Genomic DNA, 23,265 nt, shown 5'->3' with positions numbered 1-23,265 from the left:
GAGTGCATTAAGGCTTTATCACACTGCTTAAAATAAAGGTGCTTCACGGCGCCGTAGAAGAACCTTTTTTGTCTAAATGGCTCCATAAAGGACCTTTCGCATCTGAAGGCCTTTTCTGCGCCACAAAAGGTCTTTGTGGTGAAAAAAGGTTCTAAAAAAGGTTCTTTAAAAAGTTTTAAGATTCCTTTTGTAGCCAAAAATGCGTGTCCGGACCTTTAAAAGAAAAAAAACCCCTTTGAATAAACAGATAAAATCGTAATTTTTTTGCAGATGAATGCTAACGTATTGGTGCTTTCGCCCGAGTGATGCATTTGTTCAGATCTCTAAGGCCGATTAGGAGCAGCAGTAATCAGTAAGTAAGTTTCTGAGTGTTGTTTGATGGTCTTTTCACCCGAAGCGCTCTTCTACGGGGTATGACGGTGTTAATGGTTGCTGATGGCTGCTGTGAGAGCTCTGAGTAATGCACGCTTTACTTCCTCCACTGATCTCATGCAGTTAAACAGGAACTTTGCGCTGATTCTACAGGCGACAAGAGCGGCCTAGCGCGCCGTAGCGAAACGTCCCGTGACATGAAGAAACCTGACAGGCCCGGGAGCTTGAGGACATGGCCTCTAAGCATTATGGGAAAGTTTATGTTGATGCTTCTATAGAAAGCCCATTTAAAGGGTTTAGTCCGCCAGCCTCCCATTCACCCTTCCATCCCCACTGCTTTCCGCACCAATCAGAAAAAAAATCCCACGGGAGCCACCAATCAAGGACAGAAATGAGATGAAAGATGAACACTGCAGCTGTTTAGAAAGAGAAAGTGAGACAAATGGAAAGAGAAAAAGAGCAAGGCAGAAAATAGAAGTATTAAAGTCATTTTTAACTCTTTCCCTGACAGCATTTTTGCACGTCAATATTTTAACTATTTGAGCGTGCAATATGAAATAACATCGCCTCTGCTTTTAAACAAGGCAGACTGTTTTATTCCAGCTTCACGCATTCGTTTTAGTGCTGTCACATAAATAATTACTTCCAAATTTTTTTTAAATGTTTTTTAAATATGTTTGTAATATGTGTGTGTTCTGTGTATATTTATTATATTTATTATATAATATTTATTAAATATTTATTATATTTAAATACAGCATATATTTAAAAATATTTACATGTATTTATATTCATATAATTTAGTTTATATATTAAGTATATATAAATATTTTTTCTGAAATATATGAAATACATACAGTGTGTGTGTATTTATATATTCGTAATAGAGATACACAGTACACAAAAATATATTATTATGTAAACGAATATTTTTTTTTTGGATCTGATTATTCGCGATTAATCTTTTGACAGCACTAATTCATTTTTTATAAATAAAAAAATTCATAAAAACGGGTATTTATAGAAATATTTTAAACAAAAATCTTATTATTATTTAAAAAAATTATACAAACAAATACATAAATTAACATTTTTGTCAAATAAAAACACAATCCAACCAAATATAAGCATCTAGTCTGGAATAGTGTTCACCAAAACAATATAAAATATGGCATTTTGGAGAAACTCATGCAAGCCGTATATGAGATAGAGAGAGAGAGATCTGTGTGGCCTTTAGCATATAGAAGAACCCATTAAAGATGAGAAACCCTCCTCCACAGACAGAGGCTGGCATTTCAGGATTAAGATAGCAATTCGGATTGAAAAGGGAAATTAAAGTGGGCGATGAGGATTAGGGGTGGTATAAAATAATCCAGCAATCTTCCTCACAGCAACACAGCAGCAGATCACTTGAACACTCTCCAGCGGGATACAGGCTGGAGATGCTCTGTCTCAGTGGTTCAGGGCATGTGTTGTGTTTGTTCAGAGCTGGTGTGGGACTGACGTGACACTGCTTTAGGTCATTCACCCACCACAGAGATGAAGTCATGTAATAGTACGGAGCCCACACCCCCCAAACTAGTCACACTCATTTCAAAATAAAAGCGTGTTTGATGGCGCCAAGCAAAGCAGAGCAGCTGTGCATTTGATCCAAAAATACGTTCAGGATTTGTGTTTAAACCACGATCACAGTGACGTACAACTACTTTTTGAGTTCTGGAATATTCTGAGCAGAACAACTGGAAATATTCACATTCATGACGATTCATTTGAATTTGATTTGCCTCAACACATGATTTTATGCATCCATCCTTTTATCCCTCCATCCATCAGTCCATTCATACATGTATCCTTTCATCCCTCTATCTATATATGATCCATCACACCACCAATCTATCTATCTATCTATCAGTCATCAATCCATCCATCCATCCATCCATCCATCCATCCATCCATCCATCATCCATCCATCCTTTTTTCCCTCCATCCATCAGTCCATTCATACATGCATCCTTTCATCCCTCCATCTATATATGATCCATCAATCATCCATCGTCTATCTATCTATTTATCTATCTATCTATCTATCTATCTATCTATCTATCTATCTATCTATCTATCTATCTATCTATCTATCTATCTATCTATCTATCTATCAATCAGTCATCAATCCATCCATCATCCATCCATCAATCTATCATCCATCAATCCATCTATCTATCTATCTATCTATCTATCTATCTATCTATCTATCTATCTATCTATCTATCTATCTATCTATCTATCTATCTATCTATCTATCCTTTTATCCTCCATCCATCAGTCCATTCATACATGCATCCTTTTATCCCTCCATCTATATATGATCCATCAATCATCCATCGTCTATCTATCTATTTATCTATCTATCTATCTATCTATCTATCTATCTATCTATCTATCTATCTATCTATCATATATCTATCTATCTATTAATTCATTCATACATCTATCCAACTATCCATTTATACATCCACCCATCCATCTATCTATATATGAATGAATCCATCCAACCAGTCAACCATCAATCTATCCATCTATCCATCCATCCATAAATCCACCCATCCAGATATTTATCCATATATCCATCCAACCATCCATGAATGGATAAGTCTGAGCACATTCATCTCATAACGACCTCAGCAAAAAAAAAAGTAATAATAATAATAACGAAAAGAGCATCTAGCCATTAGGAACCATCACAGGCTTCTGATTTATTGGTTTTGTACATGATCAGAAACATCAAATCTTCAGAAAGGATTAGGGACTGTAACACAACACCCATGACTGCTGAAGCCCCAAGGATATATAACAGAAATATGAAAAGAAACAGTCCTGTGAGAGCAAGACCAAGCCAACGGGAATACAAATGATTTCCATTACTCCTCATTTATGACCGGAAGAGCTTTTTTTAAATAGACCAAAAAGCCCCTTCAACTATCAACCAAAAAATATTCATACTGGTAATGGAAGGGCTCTACACAAAATGTCAAATTAATGAAAGGCTACTTTGAATAATTCATACGCCATTTGAAAATTTGTTTGTGATTGAGTGGCAGAAATGTTGTGAAATGGAAACCGCGTCTCTGCCCTTTGAGTTCAAGCTCATTTTAAAAAGCTTCCCTGCATAAGAGTGTCTAATAATCTCATAAAAAAAAGTTTTTGTCCTCAATCGGCGCTCGTACAGAGGATCTGCCCTAAAAACCAGCCTCGGGTCTGTTCTGATGGCTCGTGGGAAACAGGAAAAAAAAAAACGATGCTGAATGGCAATATAAAAATGCAAGCAGCCATATAAACATGCATAATTAAAACAGCCAGATAAATAAGCTTGACGTTTTGAGAGGGAGCAGAAAAAAAATCCCAAATCTTTTGTTGTTGACGTCAAAAAGAATTCATCTTCACTTGCTAGAAGAGAGTCTAATTAGCCAACATAAAAATGGTGATGATAAACATAATGCGTGAAGCACGATTAAAATAGCAAAAAATTATTAATTTAAAACAATAAAATAGATTATTGTATTTATGTGTGTGTGTGTGTGCAACATGTTTTTAAATAGCTTTTGTTATCAGTTATGTGCATTTAATGAATGTTGTGTGTTACTATATGTATTGTGTCGACTATATGTGTTTTATATATATATATATATATATATATATATAATTGAGAATGAATATAAGCCAATGAACATGTCCAACATTCATCCCTTACCATCAGCAGATGCACATTGCAACAAAGAAGGTAAATAAACAGAAAACACATCTGCTTTCTGTGAGACTCACAAGAAGAACTTCTCCTCCCAGACCGGGTTGAGATTTCCAAAAACGGTTTTGGTCCTGCGTTTGGTCTTCCCCACTTGCACAGTGACGTAGGGGTCGCTGGAGCCCGTCTTGTCTTTGGCTTGCAGACCTTGAGCACATACAACTAGAGGAAGAAAGAAACAGAAAAAAGACATCGTCGTGTGAACTCGGGCGGTCGCGAAGCAAGCGAAGCAGCATTTGCATGGGAGATTAAGTGCTGTGGTCTGAAGAATGGGACATTTGGAAATTGTTTTGGTACGCAAGGCGATATAAAGCGCGTTGAGGAGGATGGATTAGGGCCGGGGTCGTTGAGGCCAGCGCTCAGACCCTGAGACCCGCAGTGATCTGAAACCAGAACACAAAGCACTGCGATGCAAAACCGCCAATGAATGACCAGAACAACGACCGAAGAAAAGAGAAAGAGGATTCAGAGTGCATTATACAGATGCTGACAGAAACCCACAAACTGCATTAAATCTGTAAAATTACAATACATGAAGGAAAAGATCCAAACGGCGTAATTTATTAAGTGGACGTGTTGGTGCCCAGAGCAGGGTACAGTAATTAATTTAAACAAAAAACTTAAATAAATATGTATTTTTGTCACATTAAATATTTGTGAATGCATTAACTAACATTTATTATTAGTATTAATTCATCTTCGTTGTTAGTTCGTGTTAGTTCATTGGCTAATGTTAACAAAATAATGATTGATTTTAATAATGCATCAGCAAATGTTGAAATTAGCATTAACTAAGATTGATAAATGAAGAAATAAAAGTATCGTTCAATTTTAGTTCACTAATGTCAACCGATTAACCTTATCGTAAAGTTTTACATTTGTTTAAACGTTTATTTCATTTCAGCTAGTTGCCAAGATTTTTTAATTTTTTTTTTTTATTTTCACTTACTGTAACCAAATCTACGCTAAAATATACACGTGCTGTCACATGCCCTTTCTTTTTATTTATTTGCGAAATGCATACTATCAAGTGAAAACAGTTTCTACAGCAGTTCTTTTTTCTTTTCAGCGTAGGGCCGCAACAAACCCTCTGAGCATCAGTCATGTCCAGTGTGTGTGTGTGTGTGTACGTACAGCGCCATTAATAACTAAGACGTCAATTCAGAACAGACGAATGTGCAATAATACAACATAACAGCGGCGTGTAGCGCGAGAGGCACTGAACTCAGTCAATGGGGATGCCATTCGTCACACAGCCAATAGTACTTCACAGGAAGCTCTCGCCTCATTAATTATGAACGAGCAGGGCGCTAAATTATTCAGGGAACATATATCCTTGGGCTTGGAGACAGACAGAGATTGGTGCAATGTCACCGGGCCGCTTGAAGAGGGTAATATAGTCCGGACAGTTTAGCTGGAATGAAAGAAGGACGTGTCCAGAGGTGCGCTCACACATTCGTGTCACGACAGATCGCCGTTTGGCTCGTGGCGCAACAATCTATGTCTTTACCGCAAAAAAGCATAACACAACAAAGTAAAAAACCGATCTCCCGCCGAGCCTGTTTTCGTTTCTTGTTAAATAAAGGCACGTGGTGGACGTACGGCACTGGAGAAATTGCAAAACTGCAAAGTCGCTGTTTTTGGAAATGATATGCAATTAAGTTTACTGCACTTAGACTTTTTTTTGAAGTTCGTGTCTACCACAGAATAAAAAAAATATATTAAAATGGTATAACTGCGACTTTTTAATTGTCATGGTTCCGAGGAAAAGTTCTCAGTTGCAAGATATAAACAAAAAAAAAAAAAAAAAAATCATAATTAGGAGGGGGGAAAAAATGCAATTAACTTTATTTTTTATTCTGTGGCAAAATAAAAAGAAAAAAAAACTGCTAGACATAAAGACAAAAAAATTGTGCAATTAAAACTCTCAGATTTGGAAGAAATATAGTGAGAATTGCATGATATGAGCTTTCAATTACAAGAAAGAGTTATGAAATTAAAAGGCGCTTTTACCTTTTCTTTTTTGTTCAGTGGTGAAAACGAAGCGCAGACAATTTCGTATTTTTTATACTGATTTATTCTAAAGAAAGAAAAGGAAAAGAATTTGCCAGTGGGTAATAAAAACACATTTATTTCAAGAAAAGAAGTGTTATTTTGTAAATCTATTTTTAAAAATCTTTATGGATGTTAGTTTTTTTTTTTTTACCTGGTTAATATCAAACTAAAGGCCGGTGTCTATGAAGCCCTTGATAAATAAATCATTGCGTGAATACTTTCCAAAACGGGAGATTCGATCGCGCGCCAGGATAAATTAAAGCAGGGAGCTGTTTTTCTCTCTGTGTTCTATTGACGCTCTGGCAGCGTTGCAAGCTTGGCAATAATTCACAGTCTCTTTTGACCCTCAAAGTCAGGTGAAGGAGCATCGCTGATACGGACACGCGGAGCAAACTTTACCTGCAGACCGCTGAACTAATACGCAGCCTCCCGGAAGATAAAATAGGAGCGAAACAAAGCAATGAGAGCAAGTGCATCTGCAGATGGACAGAAAGGGCTCTTTATGACTCAGAGAAACGGCTGCGACGGCCTACGTTTCTGTCCACAGCAGATGGTTGCTGTCGTCTGGCGGTTTGAGCTGTCAGAAAACAAGCGAAACTCTCGGCACATTTCCCAAATTGAACCGAGCAGCGTTTCCTCGCTGAAGGGTCTCTTACATGTAGATGCACAGACACACACTAGAAACTTGTAGCGATTTCACACCAAAATATAATAAATAAAGAAGGCCAGAAAATCAGTCACAATAGTCCATTTTTCTAAATTGAGATGCAAACATCGTCTGAAGACTGAATAGATGAGCTTTCCATTGATGTACAGTTCGTGAAGGTGCCAAAAAAATCGAAATACTGAGAAAATCGCCTTTAAAGTTGTCCAAATAAAATACTTTTACTTATTTTATTTGCGGCATGAAATTCTAAAATACAAAAAAAAATTATTTTATAGATTTTTTCATTATATATATATATATATATATATATATATATATATATATATATATATATATATATATATATATATATACATAATGTATATGTAAATATAATATATAAATACAAATGATGAATATACTAATGAATGAGTGTATACAAAATACAATTATAAATACACTTAAATCTTTGAAGAATATACTATCACAATATTTAAGACCAAAATATATATTTTTTTAATTACTTTTATTATTTTACTAAATTATTTGACATATTTTATCAAATAAGATCATTAAAAAATCACATTAAACATCATTACATAAAATAGTAATTTGACCACAATAACAATTGATATTCATTCATATAATTCTATAGCAATATTTTTTTTTTGTCATATAAACGATTATATAGAAAATATATAAGCAGCAGTGAAATGTAGGTCAGGTCCACTCCATGGACAGTGCAGATATTATAGAAAACAAACGCGCAGGAAATATACAAATATATAAAATAATGCGCACGAGTATAGAAATGTACAAACAAGTTGTACAAATGCACAACAAGAAAGAAAAAACACACACTGCAGTCATAATGAGGTATAGATTTATGAATATCTTACTGCTGTTAAGTCATGTTGTTGTCAAGAATATATTTATATATTTCGTATAAACATTTGCATGCATTGCAACGCTGTCATTAAGCGCATTCTCATTGTGGTTTTTGTGTGATCTGCTCACCTGTGATGGTGATTTTGGCGGACCACTTGGACGTTCCCTCCAGCACAGCCTGCTTGGCCGTCTTCAGGTGAGCGCTCAAATCCTCCTTCGAGAGCAGAAACATCTCCTGGATCACCTCGAACACCTCGGGCCGGTTCTTCTCTCTGATCTTCATCCGTTCCTTCATAGCCATGATGATGTTTTGGGTCTTGTCCTCGGCTCCGTGTTTTGAGCTCTTCTCCACAGCGCCTGCCGAGTGATTTACGGTACATGTGTTCTTACATTACCACTGCTCACGTGAGCCCTAAACAGTATGCGACTTACAGAAAAACGCATTGTGCTGGAAGCGAATGATTCCCTTGTACATAAACGTACCTCTAAGCAGTAGAGTTTTGTCAGAAAACGCGCCAACAACATGCTAATCATTGAAGTAACATCCTAATCATTCTAAAACATGCTAACCACAAACAACAGTGTTAGCAATGTGCTAAAAACATGCTAATCATGTTAGTAACATGTTAATGATTCCAAAACATGCTAACAACATGCTGCAGTGTTAGCAATGCGCTAAAAACATGCTAATCATGTTAGCAACATGTTAATCATTCCAAAACATGCTAACAACATGCTGCAGTGTTAGCAATGTGCTAAAAACATGCTAATCATGTTAGCAACATGATAGCAACATGTTAATCATTCCAAAACATGCTAACAACATGCTGCAGTGTTAGCAATGCGCTAAAAACATGCTAATCATGTTAGTAACATGTTAATCATTCCAAAACATGCTAACAACATGCTGCAGTGTTAGCAACGTGCTAAAACATGCTAATCGTGTTAGTAACATGCTAGCAACATGTTAATCATTCCAACACATGCTAACAACATGCTGCAGTGTTAGCAATGTGCTAAAACACATTCAATCATGTGCTAAACTATACTAGCATGTGAAAAATGCCCTAAACACACTATAAACAGGAAATTTTGTAATGGTTTTATGGTTTTCAACATGCGTATTATGTTTCCAGCATGCTAGCAACATTCCAATCATTCACAAAACATGCTAGCAACGTGATAACAACATGCCAAAATATGCTAGGAACATTCTAATCATGCTAAAAACATGTAAGTCGATGTTAACGACATGCCATACATGCGTGCAATGTGCTAGCAACATGGCAGCCATGCTAGAAACACGCTAGCACCCTGGTAAAAACATATTAGCAATTTTCTAAATTAGGCATGATTATCAACATCTATCCAAACTTTCAAGCTTTGACAGCGGCTTCAAATTTTCAGGCTACACTGTTGAAATAAAAACAGCACATGTTTATTTTGAAGCTAGTTTCAGCTGGTTTTTAGGTGGTCTGACCAGCATAAACCAGCAACATGCTATGTTTTTCCAGCAGGGCAGGCTTCTCACGCCAAGGCAAAGTTATTCTTTGCAAACATTTTTTTTTGTCTTTAGTCTCAAATATTACTTCTAAGTGAAGTGCAAAAAATATCTTGGCTGCAGTTCACTTAAGAGCCAACGGTGTCGCTATATATATATTGCCTTTAGGAGCTAATAGCAATTTAGTCTAGCTGATTTTGAATTATATGTAGTATTGCACATCTCTAGATGACTTAGTGGAGTGCAGATGACTCACTGTATCTCTAGGCACCCTATTAAAATGAATCATTCATTCAGAGAAGCATCATAAACACCAAGCGAAAGCTTTATAAGAGTGTTCAAGAGGCGCTGGATGTGGGAATAAAACGGCGTGACTGAGAGAAACAGTTTACTGGAGTCTCGCCTCGAATGCGACCTGAATACCACGTGGCTTTTCTTTCACAAACCAACCTAAACGCACATTTAAACACACACACACACACACACACACACACACACACACACACACACTGTAAATATGAAGGGTATGATGGCTCGTTTAATAAATCTCTCTCTCTGTAAAGGCCCATTTGTGTCTTTGGCAGACGGCCACGTCTGTGAGGTTTACAGGGGAACTCCATCACATATATCTCAACCACAGCCTGACTTTAGCGCTCGTCTCGTGCATCGAAGGGAAGACGGTTATTCTCGTGGCGTCGAACTGTTTAAACGGCAGAAACAATAAAAGAAACAGCCGCCGAAAGCAAAGCGTCAGGGCCGAGAGCTGCCATGCGGAGTGACAGACAGACAAAGGCATTTCGAAACGACGAGGAGCGCTCATGGGCTTGCGGCGTGATGAAGCAGACTTACGTTTTCTGAAGACAAACGAGTGTTTAACCATGCAAAACTCACTCTTAGAGAGTCTAGCTGTGGAGAGCTTTTCAGCTTCTCCTGCTTTTCAAGATTTAGCGATTGCGGAACATCACACAAAAGCGTTTTGGGGGGTTTTTTCTTTCCATAATTGATGCATAATTCACCACTGACTGTGAAATAAAAAAGCGCGGTGCTGCTGAGAGATCGACATGCTAGCCTGACGTCTAATCGGTGTCTCTAATGTTAATCAAACCGCTAAAGACAAGAGAAAATCACTCCTTGCTCTTGACCGAATAACTTTAGTAGCTTTAAGAAGGATTTAATTCATGCACAGAAGTGATTTATTTTACATTTGATTATTGCATTTTTATAGGATTTTGTATAAAAACCCCTTTCTGCCACAGAATAAAAAAATTAAAAACATTTATTTCACAATTGGGATTTTTTTCACACAAGTATTATGATTTATGTCTCGGTATTGCTAGAAATAAATTCAGAATTCGAACTTTCTCGCAATTCTGACTTTTTTTTAGTTTGCATTTTGCGATTTTAAATGGAATTTTAAAAAATATATATTCATTTTTCTCCTTTTTTTTCCTCAAAATTCTGACATTTTTTTCTCAGAATTAGGGGGTTTTAATCTTACTTTTCATTTCACAATTTGTACATTATTCCTCACAATTCTAGGAAAAAAAAAAAAAAAAAAATTATATATATATATATATATATATATATATATATATATATATATATATATATATATATATATATATATATATAAAATAAAACTATATATTAAAACTAAAACTATTTATTTTTATTTTATTTGTACCTTTCCCCTATTGTTTGTGGTATTTGTTTCATAATTTGTTGAGACACCAAATAAACATTGTACTGAATTTTGTACTGTACATTATATGGTAAATGTGGCATTCAAACTGTTAAAATAGCATCACATACCGTGCATGAAATTAAACTCGCAAAATTAGTCAGTCTGACGCAAAAAATGAATAAATGATATCATCTGTTTTTGAAAACCTGAAATCTTTAGCGGCTATATATATATCAAAGAATGGATGCAAACCCGTTTTAATGTAGAAGTAAGCGTGGTGATTGGCTGAGAAGTTTTAATGGTGACTAAAAGTCTCTCAAGATGGATTTGACCTTTCTTACATAATCATTAAGAGCTCTGAAATCAGGTGAAGAGGGCTGAAAACTCACGTTGCAGACAGTCTGCGTTCAGGAGGTCCTGGCATTTCTCGTGACATTTGACCCCGCATTCGGTGCAGCGCATGCCCTGCCGGGCGATGCCCCACAGCAGACCCTCACACTCGTGACAGTAGGTGGGTGCCGTGGCCGTCCAGACCTCAAAATTGTGGGGCGTGGTGGAGGAGATGGGATAGATCAGCGCTTGCAGGGTCTTTCTGAGCACGTGCAGTTTCTGTGAAAAGAGAGAGCGCAATCAACGATTTTCTCAAATCAATGGAGGTCCCAGAAGAAGAACGAGCGTTCGTGGCGATCACGTCTGCTGTGAATAAATGTGCTTTTTTAAAAAATGCATCTAATTCATTGCTGTGTTCAGGATAACTTGTGCTCTTTAGTATAGATACCAAGAACAAGACTGCAACTTTGAGAAAGAACAGCATCAAGTATGTAAAGAAATTAAACTAAATATTTATGTATTTTCTCTTAAATGGTTTAGCATTTTTTTTATGTGAGGCAGTGTTATTTAACACCATTGAGATACTATTAGAAAAATATTAGTATAAGTCTTTTCCTATTTAATTTCAGTTTAGATCATTTTAGTAGTTTTTCATATATATATATATATATATATATATATATATATATATATATATATATATATATATATATATATATATATATATATATATACATACATATATATACATATGTGTATATATATATATATATATATATATATATATATATATATATATACATACATATATATACATATGTGTATATATATATATATATCCTTTTAGTAATTTTATTTCAGTTTTATTTTAGTACATCAAGTTAAACTAAATGAAAATAAGAATAGTCTTTTTGCAGCTAGCCGAGAAAAAATACATTTTATTTGATTTAACTTAGTAAAGACATTTTATGGATTTAGTCGATTGTTTATGTGTGCACAAAGTAAAATACAATACAAATATATCATTATATACGCACTATTACATAATCATATAATAAATATAATTAAAAAATAAAATAAAATAAATGAATTAAAAGATATATTTAATTAAAATGCATAGCAATATTATCCTATAAATTTTTTTTATTGAAAAATACCATACTGGGACTTGACTTAATCAAGTTTCAAAACAATCTCTCTGAAAATTTGAAGTGCATAATTTCGCAGTTATTAATTAAGGGCCTAAAAAGACGACGTTTAATCATCTGGCATATATTTCTAAACCAGATTCATCTAGATGCTCATAACAAAGCACTTCTGAAACCACAGATGCCTCGGTCAGCTGGTGACCGAGGAAAAATCATAATATATAATTTTTTTGAAAGATATCACGCTGATACTAATTTCACTAATTATAGCAGACATGCGAAGCCCACACAGAGTTTTCAATCTGTCCGTGTTGAGACTAACAGGGTGAATCTCACCGAACCAGACCTGTGAAGAACATGCGCAGTGTGCCACATTTCACCCCAAAGTACACAGAAACGCACACTTAAGAAGTTTATTTCTCTTGAATCTGCTCGGCGGACGCTGGCCTTCGTCAGAAGCGCCGGAGAGAATCTGACCGCGTCTTCTGCATCCTTACGAAAGAGCAGAATTAATGCGCGCATAAATCTGTCCTTTTAAAGCTGGAAAAGACAAAGAGCGAGCGAGGTGGGCTGGTGATGTACGCCGCTTTCCTTTCCCATGATGCACTTTTGCTGAGACGTGCGTTCTGCTCTTCGCCCACAGAGTCATTACGCTAAGAGCTGCCGAGGTTTCCAGGCGTCCAAGCGGCTATTCACGAAATAAAGCTCGACTAAAAGTACCGCAGAGCGAAAGTCTGGGCTAATTAGAGAAGCAGACCCAAAAATAGGCAAAGTGAGAAACGTCCCTCACCGAACTCTGAGGGGAAATTTACAGACAAAACAGCAACAGCATCAAATGTGAAGTGCAAAAATAACCGGCGACGCACAAATAAAGATGCACCCGATGATTAATAGAGGTCGTCTTAGTTATATTAAACGCTTAAATGGGTCGCATCGTACATTTGGTCAATTAACGGTTCCCTGAGATCCAGAAATGTAGCGCTGCATCAGTGTCTCATCACTTGGATGCTCTGCAGTGAATGGGTGCCGTCGGAACGAGAGCCCAAACAGCTGATAAAAACATCACAGTAATCCGCAGCGCTCCGGTCCACCTATTAGCATCCGGAGAAGACAAAAGATGTGCGTTTGTAAGAAATAAATTGAATGTTTTAGAGAAATCTGCACAAATCCAAAACAGTCCTAAGATATATATTTGTTTGTTTAGAGCTGTGCAGATTTCACAGTGAGGATAACTTGTAGATTACTGTCATGTTTTCATCAGCTGTCCGGACTCTCATTCTGACGGCACCCATTCACTGCAATGCTACATTTCTGCAAACCGTTCCTATATCTCAGATATGTGATGTGTTACCATGCAATTCCTCCTTATATGCACTTACACGACCCTGGACCACAAAACCAGTCATAAGGGACAATTTTTCAGAAATTGAGATGTATGCATGATCTCAAAGCTGAACAAATAAGCTTTCATTGAAGTATGATTTGTTAGTATGATGCAACGCTCGGCAGAGATAAAACTACACCTGAGAGTGCAAAAATATTAAGAAAATCACCTTTAAAGTTGTCCAAATTAAGTCTTTAGTATTGCATATTACTTTCTAAAAAAGTGTTTTTATTATTAGTATGATGCAACGCTCGGCAGATAAAACTACACCTGAGAGTGCAAAAATATTAAGAAAATCACCTTTAAAGTTGTCCAAATTAAGTCTTTAGTATTGCATATTACTTTCTAAAAATGTTTTTTATATATTTTCAGTAGGAAAAGTACCAAATATCTTCTTGGAAGGTGATCCTTACGTGATATCCTAATGATTGCATAAAAGAAAAATATGTAATCCGAGGGTGCAAAAAACATCAAAATATTGAGAAAATCACCTTTAAAGTTGCCCAACTTAAGTCCTTTGCAATGCATATTACAAAAATATATATATATACAGTAGAAATTTTACAAAATATATTGTTGGAACATGTCCTAGTGATTTTTGGCATAAAAGAAAAGTGCATGATTTAGACTAATAAAAGGATGTGCTGCCGATGGCTGCTTCTGTGATCCAGGCTCACCAATCATTACCAGGGATGATGTTTGTCACGTCATCTATACGAGGTCTGATCGCTGCTGGCCGTTACATGCTCGACCCGCGACATTATGCAAATGAGAAGGAATTAACAGCTGGCAAAAACAGAAAAGGACTTTCCAATTTAATCTAGCAACTCTGAAGCGACCGGATGAGTTATCCTCTGAATTAAACACCGGGCTATCAGCCAGAGAGAGAGAGAGAAGGAATATTCATGGAGCAATCGCTCACGCTGAACAAAGCGGTCAGGAGCGTCACAAACTCCAGCAGAAATGAGGGACGGAGGAATTAAAGCATCTGTCAAACACACAGGCGCTGACCCACTCGCCTCCCAGCATCTTAAACAGCAGAAACCCCCTCTTTCGTGCTCGACGAAACGACTTTGGAACGACTTGAAGGAGAGCGACTAAGCCTTTAACGAGGCTTCCCGAAGCGTCTCGTCTTCAGTGATGTCTTTGCTTTAACGTCTAATGCTTTTATTTAGCGAAGATGCATTGAACCGAGAAGAGCGGGGTCATATACAATGTCAGATTTCTATTTCGAACAACTACAAAAAAAACGTTGGCTTCTGCGGAAGCTATCATTTGTTGACATGAACTAATGCGTCACCTAACATGAAAAAAAACGACGAGCAATGCATTTATTACACTATTTATTCATCTTCGTCAGTGTTAGTTAATGAAGAACAGCTGTTCGGCGTTTCTTCGTTATTAGCATCAACTAATATTAACAAACATAACTTAATAATGCATTAGCAAACGCTGAAATGAACACGAACTAAGATGAGCGCTGCATTTAGTTTATAGTTATAGTTTATAGTTTTAGTCAACCAATGGGCCTTATTGTAAAGTGTTACTAAATATTAATCAATTTCAGCATTGATAATAAAAATCATCCTTAGCTTTAAATCAGCACATTAGAATTATTTCTGAAGGATCACGTGACACTGAAGACTGGAGCAAATTCATTTTCTAAATTTCAGCATTCATAACGCCCATTTCTTGACAGCTTGTTGGGACGGATCATATCTTAATAACACCTAACTCTCTATTCCAATTCCAATCGTAAAAAAATAGCTCCTTTTAAACATGCACTCTCTTCGTAAAGCCAATCTAAACCTGCAGATTGACGTCTCGACTAGCGAAGCTGCACGGTTCGCGAAATATATCGTACGTACTGCGTACATTACGACTTTGTGTCTACTCGTACGCAAAGACCACGAAATGCAAAGCGGCCATCTGCATAAAAGATACGGCGGCAAAAAGAGCGTCAATGCCGGTCGTGTAAAAGTAAATAATGAATGTTTCTGGCACAGAAAACCTTGACTAACGCGATCTCAGGAGGAAGCCGACTGAGGTGTTTCGCCGAATAATGTCACGAAGCGAATCCAAACACTCTCTGTTGATTTTCCTCCCTCTTGCTGTGAGCGTTGAGGACGAAGATAGTGATATAACAGTTTCTGTCCTTGTTTTCCGGTGTCTTCTTAAGCATATGGGCTGCTTTGGGCACGCTGCTCTCGGAGGGATTGTGTCTCTCGGCCCCCTCACATTGTTTCTTTCTCTCCCTCTCTCTCGTATTTCACTTTCTTTCGCTCTCTCGTTGGTGTGTTTAATGCATTTAAAAGTCCTCGGACATCTGTTCGGCCTACTTAGAAGTCTGCCTGGCCGGCTCTCTATATCTGATCCTCCTCCTTTTTAGGGCTAAGCCCCGTCGAAGGCTGTTTGGAAACAGGTGCATCTAAAAGAGTGATTGCTCTGCTGCTATTCTTCAGAGGATTGCAAACGGACCGGCCCCTCGGAGCCCGACTCTGACCTGTGTATTTATCACTCGCTAACGCTGCCTTCAGCCCATGCCGCAATGATTGCACTGTATAACTGGATGAGAGAAGCACTAGCGCAATGCTGTGAGACGAGTGGGGATTTCCTCTAAACCCGATGCATCCAAAATCAAGGGCTTTAATCGCTGTAAGATCCATCATGTCCGATATTATGCTATCAAGTATTCCCTAGAAACCACACAATCTATAAATGCATTTTATGCAGCTCTAAAAGGGCAAGGTCAGCCAGACATAACTCATAATTCAGCTATCGGTCGCTCACCGTCTTGTTGCTAAAAAACAATTCTCGCCCATACAGTTGAAGTCAACGGGGTCCAAAACAGCACTTGCTTTCATTGTGAGGACTGTTTTTTTTACGGTCGGCAGAAAAACTAAATTAGTTTTTGACATAAAGCTAACTATTTAGCATGCATGTGTGACTAAACTACATTTCCCATCATTCTCTGCAGGACAGTCATTGCAGAGTGCACTTCTTCAGCACCTTTGTTTCTAAAAGTGTTTTTCCCATTAAGAGAAAACGAGTTACGAGGTGAGTCAACATTAAATAGGACAAATAAATGGGACAAAAACACGAACATTTACTCCATGGCTTTAACAAGGGAGAGAACTACAATCAATCGAAGCACTGCAAACTGTAAAAAATATACATACTGTTTTAAAGACACGTTTTACGTTTATTGCAAAATGTGTATACAGTATATGGGTAGATTTTGCATGTCTGCTTCATCTTAATCTATATCTTTATCCTCAGAATTATTGTTTTATTATTTATTGTTGGAGAACATTGTCTAGAGCGGTCAAGAGTGCAGATCAACTTAAAATAAAAATACATGATTATAATAATAATAATAATAAGTCAACCTCATAACTCACACTATGCCCATCTTTACTGGTCTGTATGTTATTGCCAAAAATAAATGGGAAGAAAATAAACGGGATGGTTGCATCCGGAGCCATTACACGCCTAATGCACATCCAGGTAATTTTGTTGTCAGAAAAGGCATCCTGTCTTTTTTTAGCGCATAAAAACAGAGAGAAAGAAATTACTCGGCATGTCCATTCTGTGGCTGAACGCACAACATGTTATAATTAAAACTCCCAAAACGCACAAGCAGAGAATCCCCGGGCCCAGGTACAGTCCTGTCACAGCGTGTCACTCTCGGCCGTTTATTCGGCGGATCAATTAACGGGAGGGAAGAAGGTCTGGAAAAAAAGAAGAGCTATTCTTCTTCTATTGATTGAGACGTTCTTTCCTCTCTCGGGGCTTTGACCCCTCCGTCGAATCAAAGCACAAGTGTACAACTCAAACGAGATTTATCGATCAGCACCCATATAATCAGAAAGCATCTCTTGTTCTCTTCGAATGCTCTTCTTTTTCAACTTTCTATTCGTTAAACAGCCTAAAATAATCAGTTTCCACAAAAATATTGAGCAGCATGACATCGCTAATAATCAGAAATGTCTATTGAGCAGCAAATCAGCATAAGAATGATTCTGAAGGATCACGTGACACTAAAGACTGCTGAAAATTCATTGATCACGGAAATAAATTACACTTTGACACATATCCACATAGAAAACGAATAGTTTAAATTTTTACTACATTCACGCTCAAACGGAGCCGGTTTTGGCAATCGGCCCCATCTTTTGAACAGCGGTGTACATTAGAAACTACACAGATATAAATCTATATTTCATGTGCATTCATTTATTTACTGGCTGTAGTTCGTTTATTAAGTCGCTGCTTCTGAAATAAACACACACTTAGCGAGTAGCTGCTGTGCATCAAAGTTTATTCTGTGACGACGACTGAGATTAGAGATTAAAAGTAGTCTCGGTCGTTTGTTTTTGCCTCTGGCTCCGATGTGTGTTTCCGTATCAGTTGTGACGTTATGCATGAGCTTTACATTAGTGCCACATGATCGCTCCTCGTTAGACTCAGACTGGCTGCTTACAGAGTGATTTACGCACGAGTCTACGCGGCGAAAGCGTGTGTGTTTTACACTCACCAGCTCCTCGTTGTTCAGAGTCGTTCTGTTCACCAGCCCAAACGCAATGCCTGCCTTTCGAGCAGCCAATGTCTGAAACGAAGCGAGGAAACGCTCAGAAACGCATCAAAAACGTAGAAAGCAGTTGTGTTAGGCTGAATGTTATCATGAGGCGCTGATTGCTCAGGCTGGGAAAGCACTTTCACCTGTTACCCTACAGAGCGCAACTCTCAGAAAGCTCTTTATTTTATGTTCAACAGAAGGGAAATGTTGCAGAAAAGAAGAAAATTCTGCACTGTGTAATACGCCTTCAGTTCATTAGGTTTACTGCGATTTTAAATATTTCAGGAGACCTGCTTTCTCAATAACAAGGCAGACACAGACAGACGACTGAGGCCTCGTTGCTCACGTTTCGTGAGTGAAAAATTACAGCTCTGTACTTAAACTAGTGCCGCCGTCTGCATAAAGCAAGTGTAAGGAAAAACAGCCCAGCGTAAGAAGAAAGAACGTGTTTTTCTGAGATTGCTGCCATGCATTTAATAGGACTGTGAAGCAATCCTGCCTTAAAACGCGTTTAAGAATGGCCTTAACGCCACAAATGCGCAAAAAATTCTTAGAAACGCTGTATAGTAGGTAGACGGCTCACTAGGATTTGGAGCAGAGCTGACATTTTCCATTATGCATGCAAAACATTTTACAGTTTTACGTCAAATAAAGAAAAAAAAATCCATTGCAAACTCAAAAACAAATATGAATGAATACACGAATGAGTGCATAAATAAAATCAATAGTTAAACACATACACAAATTAAATATTTTTAAAAAATGTGATATGGAAAAAGTCAAAAACAACATATTTACGAATATGAAGAAAACACATACGTACAGCACACATACAGCAAATTCTGTTGTCACTTTTATTAACACAGATGTCAAGAAAAGCATTTAAAAAGAAAGCACCCAATGAGGACAGCTTCAAACAAGCTTCCACGGCACCATAAAATCATATCTAATGAGCTAGAACAAATCAGAGTGAACTTTAAGCATATTTAGCAGCTGAAATAATGTCACTTTATTCTTTCCACCAAGCACTGAACCACACAGGGGATTGTGGGATACCACGGGCAGACGAACACTGGATTCATTAACAATGCAAAAGACTTACCAAAGCCTAGGGTGTCCAGATGCAGGGACAAGAAGAAAAGACACCAAATTAAACACTTAGCAAAGACAAGAAGTCGTTCACACACAGTAAGCACATCTCTGTACGTCATACCTGCCGTCATGCAGAAAATCAGATCGAGTTTTTGGTCTAAAGAGCAGAGTGAAAGCCGCAGAGGTGAGGCTCAATCCTTAAATAACTCACCTCTGACATGCAGCAAAAATTTATAGTTCACTCATGCATTTGCTGTGCAATCGTTTAGTTAAGATACTGAAAGGCGCCCTGACATATTCCTACTGCCTGCGAGTATACTGCTACAAACAGACAAGACCAGACGGCATGTTTCAAAGCCAGCTCAAAAAACACCATCCAAAGAGTTCAGGACAGAGAAAGAGAGTAAGAAAGAGCCAATGAGGGGGGGAATGGGAGCCGGTTAAAAGTCAAAAAGCCACGATTAGCCATATTTAGATCGGCAGGCATGGACAGCGGACCGTACCGGACTCGTCTTTACCATCTGACCCTGATCCTGATGGTGGTAAAGACCAAGCGGGCTACCGACGGCCCCTTAAAGCAGGGGTGCATAGGAAAACAGGGTAGATTTGACCTCTACATGAACGCCGAGTGTTGATGTAAGTCTCGAAACATGCACTTGAATTGCTGAGGGTTGCTGCAGGCAATGGAAACATCTGAATTTGGAAACACAAAGCCCCCGCTGCAGTTTTGGCCGATCCCCACCCTCCCGCGACCGACTGTCGTTGCCCTGAAGCAATCACACAGCCAACAAGGGGGACAGAAACAGAGGACAGAGGCATGATGGGATAGACCAGATCGGACCCGGTACAGCACTGACTTCATCCACGCTGTAAAAGGCTCACTGGCGCACGTCACTTTTACATGGATTTAAAACAGCACACAGTTAAATCAGAAGTCAATGAAGTCCTCGGATGTATATTTTTGGGTGGAGTTGTCAACATTTCGGTTTCGAATGCATCATCGGGTTTCGAGTGGAAAACAAGCGTTTTGGAGGGAAATCTGACAACTCACGGAAAAATATCGCCCATACGTCAATATGGGCCCAAGTGGGAATGGACCACAGGACACGCCAAAAAACCAAAAGAAAACTGAACGATGACCCGTACTTACCAAAACAGGGTTGGTTTTTAATTTCATGCAAAATATGGACAGATACAGCATCAACATTTGTCCTTCAGAAGCTGAACAGTTGCACAAAACTCAATGCAAGAATCGGTTAAGAAACTTTCGCTTTAACAAAATCGAGAACAAACAATGGACACAGAGACGCGGACTGCAAAGAAAGAAATCCTTCGAAATGTTAAAGGAGCGGTTCGTCCAAAAATGAAAATGTGCTGTTAACTTACTCGCCCTCAAACCATCCAAGATGCAGGTGACTTCTTTTTCTTTAGTAGATCGGTAGATTTTGAGCTGAAGCTGTGATCCTTGGTGATTGATGAAATGCAATGGCCACAGTGACTTTGAGATTTCAATAAAACAAGTCAAGCAACACCTACGGTTCCTGAAGAAATATTAGAGGTCTTATGAAGCAAAACAATCAGTTCGTGCAAGAAACTGAACATTATTTACTCAGAGCCAATCATTCTTTTCAAACGATTCTTTTCAGTGAACTGGATGAATCAGTTCACCAAATTAGACCGAAGCACAAAATCACAGATCCAGTCAAAATCAAAACTTACTTTCATAAGCCTGATAGTCCCTCCGACTCAATATACTGACATATACGATCTTACGATGCTGGTTTTTCAGCGAACCAGCTCAACTAGAGCTTGAATTAAGGAGAGAAAAAGTTTTTTTTCAATGTTTATGTAAAAATATGTGCTGATGAAGACTAGTTTATTCACTGCATGTTTTATATATATATAATAATTTGGTAAATAATGTTCAGTTTCTTGTCCCGACTGATCGTTTCTCTTCATAAGACCTCAATATATCACCAGGATCATTTTTGTTTTGTGTTTTGAATGCAGCCGGTTGCAATTCATGAACCCAAAAGGGCCACAGTTCTCAGCTAAAACTCCATTTTACCGTCCCCTACATCTCAGACGGCGTGCCGCTGAGTGAACTAACGGCACATTTTCAGGCTGCTAGGCGAACTATTCCTTTAACAAATGCAAAAATATAAATAGAAACACATACTACGGAGATGCTATGGATCGATCATTCGCCATCTAGAATCTCGTAAATTAAACAGCACTTCATTATCAATATGTGAGCGCTACACATTTAAAGACAAGACAGATGATTTGAACTGACTTGCAGATATTGTGGAGAACACCAGGCGGGTGACCTACTTTTACTCTGGTGGAGCGTAAAAGCCTCAAAATAGCATCAAAACATAAACAAGTGTGCGCCTCCATCTTGCATGTGGTCTGCTGACGGTGTGGGGTTGTAGAGTCGGACGAGTGACCGTGTGCTCGCTGGGTCTGATTGGCTAATACAGTCTTCTAAAGCTCCATCAGTCAAACATAACGGTGCCGGGTGTGATTACTCACCAGGTCTCGGACAATAGGCATGGTCCTCTTGCGACGTAAATCTGGCATGCTGTCAATGCCGTAAAGTATACTGCCAACCCTGGGGATGGAGGCAGATTTAGAGTCTATTAATACCATAATCATGCTGTACGCTGTGAAACATTACCCGGCTAAAAAGCAGCCGGGTGATTTACGGCACCGGCAAATAACATGGGATGGGCAGGAAAAGGAAGTCCATCATAACTGCTCTTGTCTCACACGGGCCCACTGCATGCATGCATAGAAGAATAACTTGCCAAATATACAACTACAGGACACCGTGGTTACTGTAAATGCAATGCAGTGTGTTCAAATTGATTATTCATTTAAAGCAAAACGCAGTAGATTTTTGACATTATCTTGTGCACTAATTATTTGATCAGATTAATTAAGGTTGCAATTAATGCAAGATTTAATTGGATTTAAAAAAAGTAACAGAAATATTTAATATGCTTGCATGAACAACGCTCGGTTTATAATGTCTCATAATCGAGTCTTCTATTTTTTTGGACCATCAAATGTTATTATTTTACAGAAAATTACATTAAAAATGTCAAATAAATATTCAATGAGTTTGTATTTAAAATATATTTAATTTCCGATATGATTCATACAATTAATGATTCAAGTTTTTATTTAATTGGACCACTAATTGTTACACAAAAATGTATTAAAAATACAAAATAAATGTTTATTTTCCAATATAATACCACCTTTCTGTGTATATTTTTCTTTTCTCAAAAGAAAAATATACACACTATATATTCCACATAAAATCAGGATGGATGCAACACAGTGAGGTCATATTTCGCACACCGCTGTTTGAAATGTTTGTCGTTGCATAATGCATACTGTTTGACATTGTATAATAAGCAGTATACAATACATACTGCACAGTATGCAGTACACAGGTGTATTTTTCATTCACGCAGAAACGTGTGTGTGTGTGTGTGTGTGTGTGTGTGTGTGTTTGTTAGAACAGTGACATCATCAGCACTTAATGAGAACGGGGCCTTTAATAAGCTCAAATGCCAACAGTGCCAGCTTTATTTATTTATTTTTGACAGCTCATTACCAAAAATTTAATTCATGCACACTACATTCATTAACCTGGAGTCATACCATTGCAAACAATTAACACTAGATCAGGTCCCAGGAAAACCCACAAATAACACATCCATACACACTTCTGTGGTCTATCAGAAAAATAATATCTGTGTGTGTGTGTGTGTGT

The 23,265-nt window shown here is 37.8% G+C and overlaps 1 protein-coding gene across 2 annotated transcripts in view; it reads right to left on the bottom strand.

The window, feature by feature from the left end:
* LOC122363047 (protein unc-13 homolog C) overlaps positions 1-23,265 on the bottom strand; it is a 138,025-nt gene that overhangs the window by 99,632 nt on the left and 15,128 nt on the right. For both annotated transcript variants that reach the window (XM_043264911.1, XM_043264912.1), the window contains exons 5-10: positions 22,014-22,092; positions 19,489-19,494; positions 18,345-18,416; positions 11,335-11,554; positions 7,890-8,117; positions 4,192-4,333 (exon numbers count right to left, since the gene is read on the bottom strand). In XM_043264911.1, coding sequence (XP_043120846.1) covers positions 4,192-4,333; positions 7,890-8,117; positions 11,335-11,554; positions 18,345-18,416; positions 19,489-19,494; positions 22,014-22,092 — 747 coding nt within the window. The remainder of the gene's footprint in view (positions 1-4,191; positions 4,334-7,889; positions 8,118-11,334; positions 11,555-18,344; positions 18,417-19,488; positions 19,495-22,013; positions 22,093-23,265) is intronic.

Source organism: Puntigrus tetrazona, chromosome 18 (assembly GCF_018831695.1).
Source record: "Puntigrus tetrazona isolate hp1 chromosome 18, ASM1883169v1, whole genome shotgun sequence".
NCBI classification, from domain to species: Eukaryota; Metazoa; Chordata; class Actinopteri; order Cypriniformes; family Cyprinidae; genus Puntigrus; species Puntigrus tetrazona.
Note: the sequence above shows the minus strand (reverse complement) of the source record. Positions and strands in the feature narration are given on the sequence as shown.